This window comes from Cyprinus carpio, chromosome A25 (assembly GCF_018340385.1).
Source record: "Cyprinus carpio isolate SPL01 chromosome A25, ASM1834038v1, whole genome shotgun sequence".
Lineage (NCBI taxonomy): Eukaryota > Metazoa > Chordata > Actinopteri > Cypriniformes > Cyprinidae > Cyprinus > Cyprinus carpio.
Genome location: NC_056596.1, coordinates 18,490,737 through 18,503,357, shown reverse-complemented (window position 1 = coordinate 18,503,357; position 12,621 = coordinate 18,490,737). Strand labels below are relative to the sequence as shown.

General features: G+C 36.5%; 1 protein-coding gene across 1 annotated transcript in view; it reads left to right on the top strand.

Annotated features, from left to right (window-relative positions):
• The window catches only part of LOC109050973 (anoctamin-3-like), a 61,984-nt gene that overhangs the window by 14,403 nt on the left and 34,960 nt on the right, over positions 1-12,621 (top strand). The window contains exons 2-8 of the mRNA XM_042715796.1: positions 3,344-3,544; positions 6,016-6,146; positions 6,643-6,798; positions 7,491-7,591; positions 7,682-7,726; positions 8,073-8,207; positions 11,305-11,411. Of these exons, the coding sequence (XP_042571730.1) occupies positions 3,344-3,544; positions 6,016-6,146; positions 6,643-6,798; positions 7,491-7,591; positions 7,682-7,726; positions 8,073-8,207; positions 11,305-11,411 (876 nt within the window). The remainder of the gene's footprint in view (positions 1-3,343; positions 3,545-6,015; positions 6,147-6,642; positions 6,799-7,490; positions 7,592-7,681; positions 7,727-8,072; positions 8,208-11,304; positions 11,412-12,621) is intronic.

Genomic DNA, 12,621 nt, shown 5'->3' with positions numbered 1-12,621 from the left:
TCAGTGTGAAATCTCATAATCTGGCAACCCAGGATTAATTACATTTTGTGGTATTTTTTGTGGTAATAGTGTTTAAAAAATTCCAACAAGCTCCTTCTCTCTGAATCAGATATTTATTGAAAAGAGGCATTGTACGGTGTTGTTCATTAACATGTATATGTGCTATTTGTCCAGTGGTTTTGTAAATTATATGTCATATACTGTACATGCGTGTAACTTTTCCTGCACCATTTGCAATGCAAACATGAATGATGCATCAAATCAAGCGGTGTGCTTTTGCATTTCTAATCTCAGGATTTATGGAAAGTAAAATAAGAAAGAAGAGGGACCTATGGTTGCAAGTTCTGTCGTTAACAACATAGTTCAACAAAATGACAATGGACAGTCCTCAGATGCCAATGTAGTTACAGTAGCATTTCGGAGTTATGAACATTTCAGAGCTAGCTACTGACTGAATTAACCGTACGGGAATTTCCAAATGTGCAAGCCAGTTACATGCTACAGTATATGTTAGCGTGATTAAAAAATGAACCACAAACCTTAGTATTACTGCACAACCTGTGCATGATGTCATTAATGCCAGTTCTGCATTAATGTGGTTGAAACAATGGTGGTGCAATCATGTAACAGTTTTGGGAAACAGCCATGACTAGCTAGCTAATTTCTCTTAAAAAGCATCATATAACGGTGGTTAAGCAGAGAGGTACATTTTGTACTGAAAACAAACAGTACACTTTAGGAACCGCATAGTAAAACGGCAAAAAACCACTGATAACACACAATCTTGAGTCGTTCACATGAAAGCACCACTCACATCATTTTCAAACTAAAGTAAATATTTACTTCTTTATGCAGCAAAATGGGTTCCAGGCAATACAAAAATATCCCAACGTATTTCTGTCTTGAGTCTTCATCCCAAGATGCTACAGGAAGAAGATATTTTAGGGCTGAGCATTTGAGATTCAAGAGCCTTGTACTGAATTTTGAGTGCTTATGCTGCATCCAAAATGTGAGAGAATCTAGATTAATTCAGTCCTGCATGTGTTTGAACTTTGTGTGCGCTTTGGGTTTTTTGCTCTAAAATCATTGCTTCTTGTTTCACGTTAGCTCTATTTAAAAGGCCAGCCGTGGGTTATGAGTGGGTTAGATTGATGCAGCCGTCATGGACAAGGTCAGTATATGAGAGGAATTCCACATCAACTCTATCTATGTGCAGTCATGTGGTGAAGACCAGGCATTTTCCCAGCACTGGCTTACAAATGAGCTTTTCACTGGATGTCTGCTTGCATCATTATAACTAAGAATTAGCTCTTGTCATCACATTGTGGAATGGTATTACATTAAATGGTTATGTGGAGTCATTTTTCCAGATTTGACCGCAGCTTCTGCTGGCATTCTGATATTCAAGGGTTTTGTTTTTACAGTGAGTTTTGGCACATTGTTATTTCAATTCATTTATGTTATACGGTAAATATCTGAGAATTAGAAGCAGCAGAGTGTATACTAACTTTTATCATAAACAGTAAAAAGATGTCTATATTTTATATGAATTAATTTATACATTTTGATCTGTTATGCATGAAAACATGTTTGTTAAAGGCATAGCAAAAGGGCCATATGGGCCATTCCTTGTGTACTGTACATGAGGATAATAATCTCATATTACATTCATAGACTGAAAATTGCTCCCAAGAGGATTAAGTTGCTTTCATCAGTATTGATGTCCACTGTTAGTATAATGGCAGCTGTAAAATATTAACTTAGCAATCAATCTTTGACATTACTTCCCTGATGAAACATTCATTTTAAGGTTAACACCTTAAATATTTTATCATTTTAGACTGCTTGTCCAGCCCACATTTTCAAAGTAGTATGGGAAAGCAATTGCTTTTCAAATGTTTAGTCTATGTGACTTGAATTATTGCACAATTATTGTATTGAAGTATTGAATAGAGATTCAATATGTTGACGGAGTTAGGTTAGTTTTTACGTACAATATGTCAACAACTGAACAAGCACAATGTCACAACATTAATAATTTCAATATATCTAACATGTACTAAAATATACAGTGTATGTTGTTTTTCTCTTGTATTGTGTGTCTGTGTATTCTCTCTCTCTCTCTCTCTCTCTCTCTCTCTCTCTCTCTTTTGCAAGCAGGATTAATTTCACTCTGCTATGCCACATTATAATTTCATGCATATTAGTTGATAAAATGCAGCTACAGAATGCACATTCAGAATACATTCACCATAACTGTTTATATTAAAATGAGACAGATTTTAAAATTATGTTGTATGTTTCTGGTCAGTGATGTTGCTATGCATTTAAAAATGATATCTTTTGACTTTAAAGTTTATTAAAATATGTATTTTCTGGAACACTTTAAAATAAGGCTAAATTTGTTCATTAACAGTTAACAGTAGGGTGTTTAGGTACCACGCAATTGCAAAATGCAGTGTTGGGGAAAGTTACTTCTAAAAGTAATGCATTACAATATTGCATTCATCCCTTAAAAAATAACTAATTGCGTTACTTAGTGATTTTTTTTTTTTTTTGGAAAGTAACATGTTATGTTACTTTTGCTTTACTTTTTCACATCTGGACTGGGCTTACTGGTTTGTTTTTAATATAAAACATTTCTATTTTTTGCAAATGTAAAAGCTCTTTTATACCCAAAGTGAAATGAATAAGCCTCAGGCTGCAGGAAATGTAAATTCACATCTGTACAGTAGAGGGCGCTGCTCAAACAATTCAGCTGTGCTGCTGTTCTGGATCTATATGGGGGGGTCCCCATAAGTCCGTTCAACGGGGGCCCCTTCAAGTGTGGGGCCCGGTGCAACCGCAGCAGTTGCACCCCCCTAAGGACGGGACTAATAAAGAGTTGTCAAATTTTCCATGTGAGATAGTCTATGGCCCCTTTAATGTAAATTATTATGTGTACCAAAACATCATCTTCTGTTTCATCTAACTGTTGCAAACCATCGAACAGCATCTGGCCCACGTGGTTCTGAAATGCAGTTAGTAGATCCTTTATCCTTAGTTGACCTTGAGAGTCAATAAAGACTGACTGTGCTTCCAGGATTATTTAATTAAGTAAATGTAATACACTGGTTATCCTTGATGTGCTCATTGTACCTTTGTATTTGATAGTGTAAGTGAGTTTTACTGGTACTATATTGCATTACAGAGTATTTGGATCAAATACTGATGACACTGATTCTTGAGACATGTACAACAGAACGAAAAATGCCTTTTTAAAGAGAATATATTTTTATATTCAAAGTGGAAATGTTGGTATTTTTAACCCAATGTCTTATGTATTTCTATGTTTCTCTCTCAGCAGGTATGCACACCAGTATCAGTGAGATTTTGAAGGAGAAAACGCTAAAGTCGTCTCGCCGCAGTTTGCCGTGTCTGGCTCAGAGTCAGACGCATCCTCAGAACCTCAATCACTTCCTGTCTGTGCCTCTGAGTCCTGAACCCAAAACATACACTCACAACGTCAGTGCCTCCTGCACACACATCACACCTCGTCCCACAGGTACGCACTAGCAAACTTTTTTCTTTGTATTTCAGTTAGCTTGTGGTTGAATATGGTAATATCAACACAATCTCAAGTATGTTGGCAGACCCGAAAGCTCACTCTGCGAGTTCTTTCCGTCTTCATGAGGTCATGATACTGGCTGAATCTTGCTCTGTGCAGTTAAATGTTGAACAGGGTGATGTTTCCACACATATTGATAAAGAGACAATTACAGTACCTCACTGTGTACGAGAAGTTAACTGATGTGTTAACTCGTGCCAAAGACAAACTCAGTTTGAATTGGCCTGAGGAAGAACTGAAAGTGTCCCAAAGTAATTTAGACAAATGTTTTCTATCAGGTCAAAGCACTCATCCTCCTCGTAGGTGGCTTCCTTTCTTGTCTTTCTTGTTGTTAGGACTGTCTTCCTCCAAAAGAATAATGGGCACCAACTTTTCAGTCAGACTGGTTTGTCATGATAGGTTTAAAGGATGCCTGTTTTCATATTCAGATTGTACCAATGACAAAACAATTCTCAGGTTTGCTTCCACTTATGAAGCATACCTTCTCTATGAGATTGTTACCTGTCACTTTTATGAAGTGCATGGACACAGTTCTGGCTCCACCTCGACTCAAGGGCATTCGTGTACAGAATTACCTCAACGACTGGCTAATTTTTACTTAGTGTGAGGCCTTGGCAGTCCAACATATTAATGTTGTTTTCACTCAGTTATGATGTCTAGGTCTAAGACTGAATCCCAAGAAAATTGTGCTTTGTCCAAGAAAAGACAGACTTTTCTAGGAATGCAATGGGATTCGACCACAATGCAGGCAACTGTATCCCTACTCGTATCTGGTCTATCCTTGCCTGTGTGGACAGCTTTAAGTTTGGCTAGGACAGTGGTTCTCAATTCCAGCCCTTGCACCCCCCTGCTCTGCACATTTTGTATGTCTCTCTTATCGCTTCAGATGTTTGTTCTATTCTAACATACTGTAAGTGCCCTGTGAAGTGGACATCACAGGATAATCCGCCATGATTCGAGACGTGAATTTAAACTGTATTTATTTACCAAGGTATATGATGTCACACTTGTCTGTGTGTGAAGATGTTGTGCAGTGCAAATCCGTGAATGAATGTTCCAAAGTGAGATAAACTTCAACAGATTTCCCCTGCTCGGGGAGTAGGGAGCAATGAACACTGTGTAGGGAGCATGTCAATGGGAACACAGTTCATGCACGGAGCTCACTTCTAACGAGCTGATTATCTGAATCAGGTGTGTTAACAAAGAGAGACATACAAAATGTGCAGAGCTGGGGGGTGCGAGGACTGGAATTGAGAACCGCTGGGCTAATTTATTCCAGTCAGCCTATTTCAAAGGTCCAAAAGCTGTACTGTGTGGACAACTGGCTAGAGACCCGCAGGGAACTAGTGTCTCCTAAGACACAAGCTAAATGTTCCAAGGCTGTAATCACATTTAAGTAACAGTTTAAGAGTGTCACAAGATAAATGTGCCCACAAGCAAAGATGACAGTATGCAGATCACTTACTTCTAGGGCTGCATACATTAGCAGAATATCATGGCCAGTGAGATGAATCAGATCCAAACCATCTGCTATTGTTACTCAGGTAATGCTTTAGTTCTACTGTTTTTCTAAGAACTGTCACTACAAAAGGCAGACCTTAAAATTCTCTGTATGCATGTGGACTAACAGCACAGAATAACGATGAAAATCAGCTGGCTTAGAAAGGACCATCTCATTATCCATTATTCATTCTGCTTTTGTGTGTGTGTGTGTGTGTGTGTGTGTGTGTGTGTGTGTGTTGACCTTATCAGGTTAGGTGCTTTTGCTAAAAGGTCTCCTGGCAGGAGTGTTGTATCAAAATGATGACCATTAGTGGGTGGTACTAAACTCAAGGGAAACTGTAATGCTGTTCTTAGAGGAGTCCGGCAATGTCAGCACTTGGAAATGATTCCAGCATCTTCACTGAGAACCTTAGAGCAGCACTTGGAACGAGCGGTCTTGTCTAAACACCTGTAGAGCTAATGAGGGTTACTGGCTGCAGTGGTCAGCAGCGATCTCAGAACTGAGAAGATAAATTAGACAAATGTTGGTGATGAAAGCACTAACTTTGTGTAAGCAGAAATTTAATGGCTCATTGCTTAAATTCAAAGCCCAAGCGAAACCCAGCCTGTCAAATGCAGTTAGGTCTGTAATACTCCAAGAAAGCTATTTCTAATCGCACGCCTCTAGAAGTATGTGACCCTCATGATGCCATCTTTACTCATGGGTAAAGATTTTGTTTGTATGTTTGTTTTTGAGTCAATAACCTGGGTTATGAATGCCATGTGATTAACAATGGCTAACTTAACATGATACTGAATAATTTCTGAAAGTTGTTTTTTTATGAGCCAATTTGCACATCCATATTCATCACCATTTCATTCTAATGTGTTAACCTCATAAAACCCAATGTTTCTCTCTTGGATAGACACTAGTCAGGATGTCTATACAGAAGAGAGGGAGGTGGCGGAGTTTGAGCCTAAAACAGATGAAACATTACTCGTCCAGCAGAAGCCAGTGTCCAGAGCAAAGCTAGAGGCGCGCACAGACTCCATACAGGTACAACATCTTTCCTCTTACCTGCTGATGTACTGCCCACTCAGCTTCAAGATCTGTGTTCGATGATGAATTAAATCAGATCTTGAGTGGTTTTTTTTTTTTTTTACCTTGAGTAGGACTCATTTAAAAGCGCTTATCACATTAACTTGTTTATTCTTTCCCACAATGGAATGTTGATTCAGCAGAATATCGAGATGATATTCAATGATGTCAATTTGTAAGCCAACACTGAAAACTTCCCTCGGGAAATTCGAATGGGTTTTTAGAAACGTAGTTTTTGATTTATAAATACAAAAAGGTCTGTAGTAAAATGATATTTGAAGTGTATTTCCCATTTTGTTGGACATAAATTACACTCATGCTTCAAAAGGGAATTTTGAAATCCCTGAGGGAACCCATGCCTTAAATGTTTTAGGACTAAAACTGAACAAAACTATTGTTTAATATTTTCTAATAAAATTTAATGAAAAACAAAAAATCTTTATCTTTTTTTCAGGGGAACAATTCAGAAAACCCCTCAGGATTGATGTTTAGAGATGGGAAGAAGCGCATTGACTATATATTGGTCTATAAGAAATCCAGCCCTCAGGTGGAGAAGAGGTGCACGTTTGAGAGGAACCTGCGGGCGGAAGGGCTAATGCTGGAGAAGGAGGTACAGAACAATGTCTTTCTCTGGATGACAGTGGTATTTTAAAGGTCATTTGTTCAGATTGATTCTTTTTGCCCTCAAGGAAAGATCACAGAACAGAACAATCAGGGTTATTTTGGCAGCTTTTGAATGGCAGCAGAAAATAGACACTAGCTCTGTTCCAAAGTGAGCTGGCTTGCTGTCTGCTGTCTGGGCCGCTGCCTTCTAATGCATTCTGTCTGAAACGAAACCTCAGAAGCAACACTCTTCATAGACAACTCTGCACAGCCCACAAATAGCACTTCTAATGTGACGGAAAGAAAGGAGACTTGACTCCTGATTGATTCTCATAAAGATGTTAGCATGCTGCCACGCTTACTACTTAATATTCTGATAAACATAAACATACATAGCTTGGACAAATACTGTATTGAAACTATTATTTGCAATTAAATTAAATGTATTAGAAATATTTAAAGAAATTTTGTATATTTACAATAACCAATTCTAATGTAGTATACAGTACACTTTTTGTTTGAGAACAAACCTAATGTCAGTCAAGAGTCAAAAACTTAAAAAGAATTGTGTGCACTATTTCAGTTATGTGTTAAGTTTTGTGTCGTTTCTGCTCATAAACCTCAGTTCCAATATTACAAAACCAATGTTATATTAATTGAATATATATGCCAATAATGATTTGTTTTTCACTTTGACAGCCCTCATTAACCAACAGTGATATCATGTTTGTGAAGATTCATGCACCGTGGGACACGCTGTGTAAATATGCTGAGCAGATGAACATTAGAATGCCCTTCAGGTAGAGATTACTGTCACCATACTCTACTATACTTCACACTGTACTGTATATGAATGCATTGTGACCATGTGATAATATATATTTTTATAGGAAAAAGTGTTACTTCACAGACTGGAAGAAAAAAACTATGGGCAGGTAGGACTGTTACTGTTCTGTGTTTCCACATGTTTGGCTGAAAGTTAATGATGAAGTCAAAAGCCTCTTCAGTATCTAAATTTTGTTAATTTTCTTGAGTCAGACTTTAGCTGTGGGGAGTAAACAATTTATAGAGTTAATTATTTGTTGTGCATCTCAGGGGACGAAATCACCTCTGATTTAATCAGGCTTGATTTAATTTGCATCAGAACAAAATTTAATTCTAGAATTGACTGTGAGTGAAATGAAGAAACTGTGATTAACAACTCTCTCGTTGGAGTTATTTTTTCTCTGCTTGTTGGACTTTATTTTTTGAGAAATGCTAATGCGAACGTTATGTGTACAGTCAATTTCAGTTGAGAGTTCGTCAGCTGAAGAGCTGGCTGCCCAGAAACCCCATGAAACTGGATAAAGAGGCGTTACCAGACCTGGAGGAAACCGACTGCTACACCGCCCCCTTCAGCAGGGCCAGAATGCACCAGTATGTCCCTCATCCATGACCTTGTTGTAATTACAGCAAATTTCACGTCTTCTCAGATAATATCATATATTTTGCATATACAGAACAAAAATGTGATTGCTCAGCACCTTTTGTTTTCTGGGAATATGATACTGCAATTATATAGCCATGGCCTCATATACATTTCAGCCATTGTTTGCTAACTGAGGCTGAAACCACAATCTCGCAACCTTCATCCACCAATGAGCTCAAGGGACTTATTGAATCCACCACAGATTTTAGCCTCAGCTGACCCTTTTAGAGCAGATATTATGATGGAGGCACTTTCAGACCATGTACTTGATGTACTTGAACCTGATGACTGTTTGTGAATGTATGAGTCATTGGTTGCTGATGTTTACTTTACAGATCAGAGATCAGTGTGAATCCATGACCTCATAAAGAACTGTGTTCTAGGGCAGTAGAGTTGGTGAGTTAGTTATTGTTCAGTAGGGGCTGTTAGGAAGGGTTTATTTGAGGCCGGCCAGCGGGCAAGTAGGGTTTAACCTGAAAAACAACTTGAAACACTCTCTGCAGATATCTTTCTAATGCACTGCAGTGTCAAAAAAAAAAAAAAAAAACTCAAAATATATATATATATATATATATATATATATATATATATATATATATAATATATATATATATATATATATATATATATATATATATTGAGTGATACAGATTATGTTTTTGTATTTCATTCCACAGTAGCAGAAGACTCTCATGAGAGTCTCATGAAGCCTGTCAAAAATGTCATATTACTCAAAAAAAAACACATTTTAATTATTTTTTGCATATATTATTTAGTATTATTTATACTGTTATAGTAATTATAGATATTTTTATTTAGCTTTTGTATTTTTTCCTTTTTTTCTTATTTAATTTTAGTTTTTAGTAATTTTGTTGTGCTTGTCATTTTATTAAAATCTGATTTTTTTTATATTTCTATTTAATTTATTCTATATCAGTTTTTTTTTTTTGTTTTTTCTTTTTTTGTTGTTGTTGTAATTTTAGTACTTCAACTTTTGCAATGTTAAATGTGTATTAAAAACACATTTCCTAAATGTTGATTTGTTTTTAATCTAATTTGTGCTACTTTTAAATTTTAAAATTCCCTGAGAAGGGAACAAGGCACTGTGTCCAAATGATGACACTATAGGGAATGCCTTTGCTTGACTGTGTCTGAAACACGTGTGCAACGACTCCAATCCTGATTCACGAGTTCACACTTACATATAATTGGATTGAGCAAATAGTAAGCATATTTGGTGTATGATATTGTCCTGAGGGAGGGCTCTGGGCTCCGATCTCCGAATATAGCCCGAACCCAGAGAACTCCCCCAATCCTTAGTATAGGATGAGAATAGTTTAATAGTGAGGAGTTGGGGTGGAGGAGGGATACCAGAAAACTGTCGTGGGACAGAGGCAATTTGGCTCTATATATATATATATATATATATATATATATATACGTATTGTTCTAGATAAGCTGATTAACTGAACAAATTCCACCTGAGCTGAATTGGTTGATTATCTGATCGTGCTCCTCCCGAACCTTGTTAATAAAACATCGCCTGGTGATGCGTCACACATGATGTGTGATGGTGCGGAAGCTATAGAGTTTTCCCACAACCAGTATTGTGGTTAAGGCATTACGTAGCTCAAGTTATGTAATCAGATTACTTTTCCAAAGTAACTAGTACAGTAATGCATTACTTTTAAATTGACAAAAAAAAAAATAAAAAAAATAAAAAAAACATAAGTAATGCCATTAACTTTGTTTTCCCATTTATTCACTGGCATTTCGCCTGTCCCCTTGTTGGGAGAAATTTTGTGTGAAGTGCAGAGGCACTTTCTTTAGCCTAATGCTTATTAATTTAACTTTTGGAGTGAAAGGGCCTTTAAAGTTGTCAAAATTAGAACTTTTTTTTTTTTTTTTTTTTTTAATAAATAAGCAAGCCCAGCTCAGGTGACAAAAGTAACGCAACAGTAATGTAATGAATTACTTTCCATAAAAAGTGGAATTAGTTACTTTATGTGGAGTAACGCAATATTGTAATGCATTACTTCTAAAAGTAACTTCCCCCCACACTGCCTAGCTTCTGATAGGCTGAAGCAAATAACTCTTAGGCATGCAGTAGGTATGGCAAGAGGACACAGTATCTTGTTACCTTCTCAGGGAACCGTTGTTACAGTCATGAAACAAGACATTCCCTTTTGAGGGAACTCACACTGCATCCAAATGTTTACACTATGGGGAACAAAATGCCTACTCAGGCATACTGAGAAATGCCTGTCCTGTTGTGAAACTGTCTTGGCATGAATAAAGACAAAAGCACTCAACAGTCTGTTGTAGGCAGGTCAAGACTTTAAAATCTTTTCAAATATAAAAGTTTTTGAAGCTGACATACTTCTGGTGGAATGAGCCTTTACCACTAGAGGTGAAGGCATGTCCCGCACCTCATATGCATTACATATCGCTTCCACAAGCCATCTGCTAATGCTCTGTTTAGAGGCTGGGGACCTCTTCTTGGGGGTCCCGAAGCATATCAATAGCTGGTCAGTTTTTCACCAGTGAGATGTTCTTCTAACCTAAGTGTTGAGGGCCCCTACAGGACATAGTAAATTAATGGGGGATGAAAAGCCTGCAAAACCATGGAATAAATGGAGCAAATATAAGGCAGGAAGGGGCAACTGACAGCGCCTAAAGGCCTCCTACTGTCTCTAGGGAAAGTGATAGTTAGCAAGAACGCAATCTTTGCTTTTTGGCTTGCTTAGTTGGGTACACTTAATAACATTAATTTCATTCAGGAAGGAAGTCCATCTTAAATATATGAATTTGTCTTTGCTAAGATAGCTGGGTGTAGTAAGACACACAATCTGCTCTGAGCTTTATGTGTTGGGTCAACTGTTATCCTCTCTAATTTATTATTTACACTGACATACTAAAGCTTTGAGTACTGATCTCTAGGCTGCTGTTGGTGTATTTATATTGACTGTATACAGTTTAGTAGATTAATTCATGCAACTTACATCAACTTTGTGTCTTAAAACAATGTACTTTGTTTTCTTGTAGTTTTACCATCAACAACAGAGAGACGTTTTTCTCAAACTCAACCAGAAGCAGAATAGTACATCATGTACTACAGCGTACGAAGTACGAGGACGGGAAGTCTAAGATGGGTAAGACGACAGCTAAATCTCCTGAAACATCTTCATCGAACATGTCACATACACTCATTTCTCACTCCACAGACACTACGATCTGTCTGTAGAATATACACAATGATATGCCATTTCTCTCGCTCATTATTGATATACCTTTGCTCATACCATTCTGTCATATATTATCTTTTTCTTCAGTAATAGTAAACAGAATTGGTTAAAAAAAAAAAAAAAAACATATCCAGGTCACCCATCACCCCCAAATCAAATAATAAGAATAAGAATAATATAGAATAAAAGAATAAAAGAAAGAAGTCCTTATTTTTTAACTGTAAAATTCAAACTATAAAAAAAGGTGAATAAAATATTAAAAAAATATATATATATAAATATTAGATGACACAGGTTAAAACGTAAGGAAAAAAAAAAAAACTTAAAAATTAGAAATGTTGCCTTGGCAGCTTAATGAAATAAATAAGATGAAGCACAAAAAATACAGAAAATAAAACAGAAATGAAAATAAAATTAAAGTTATAAATATATATATATAAAGTTATAAATATATACACTGTTATTTATTTGGCAGTCTATGAGACAGTCTCAAACCTCCAGGTTTTCATCCAAAATATCTTAAATTGTGTTCCGAGGACCAACGGAGCTTTTATGGGTTTGGAACAACAAAATTTTCTTTTTGGGATGGAATATCCCTTTAAAAATATGTGTGGTCGAATGTTAATTTTTGGGTTAACAATCCCTTTAAACCAAGCAACACTGTTTATTTCAAAAGCTTATCAATAATTCAACCAAAGATGAACAGTCTGTCATCATTTTCTCACTCACATCTTTCCAAATGAAGTTGCTCTTTTCCAGCACATACAAAGAATGGCAATTGAAGCGTTAGCAAAGAACAAAACCTTTAAAAAGCTAAAAAAAAAGGCACAAACCCCCATGAAAGTATCAAAAACGGTTCATTTACCTCATTTAGGCCCTATGCTATTTTCATTTTACATTAAATTTACATTTAGTCATTTAGCAGACGCTTTTATCCAAAGCGACTTAAAAAGGAGAAGAGCAAATAGAAGCATTTCAGACCAACAGGAGGGTCTCAATTAGTCTAGCACATTACATATACCATTTATTTTTTCCAGAAAAAGAGACAAATAGAATAAGAAAATGTTAGCATTAGTTAAGTGCTGACGAAAAAGATGTGTCTTTAGACGAATTTTGA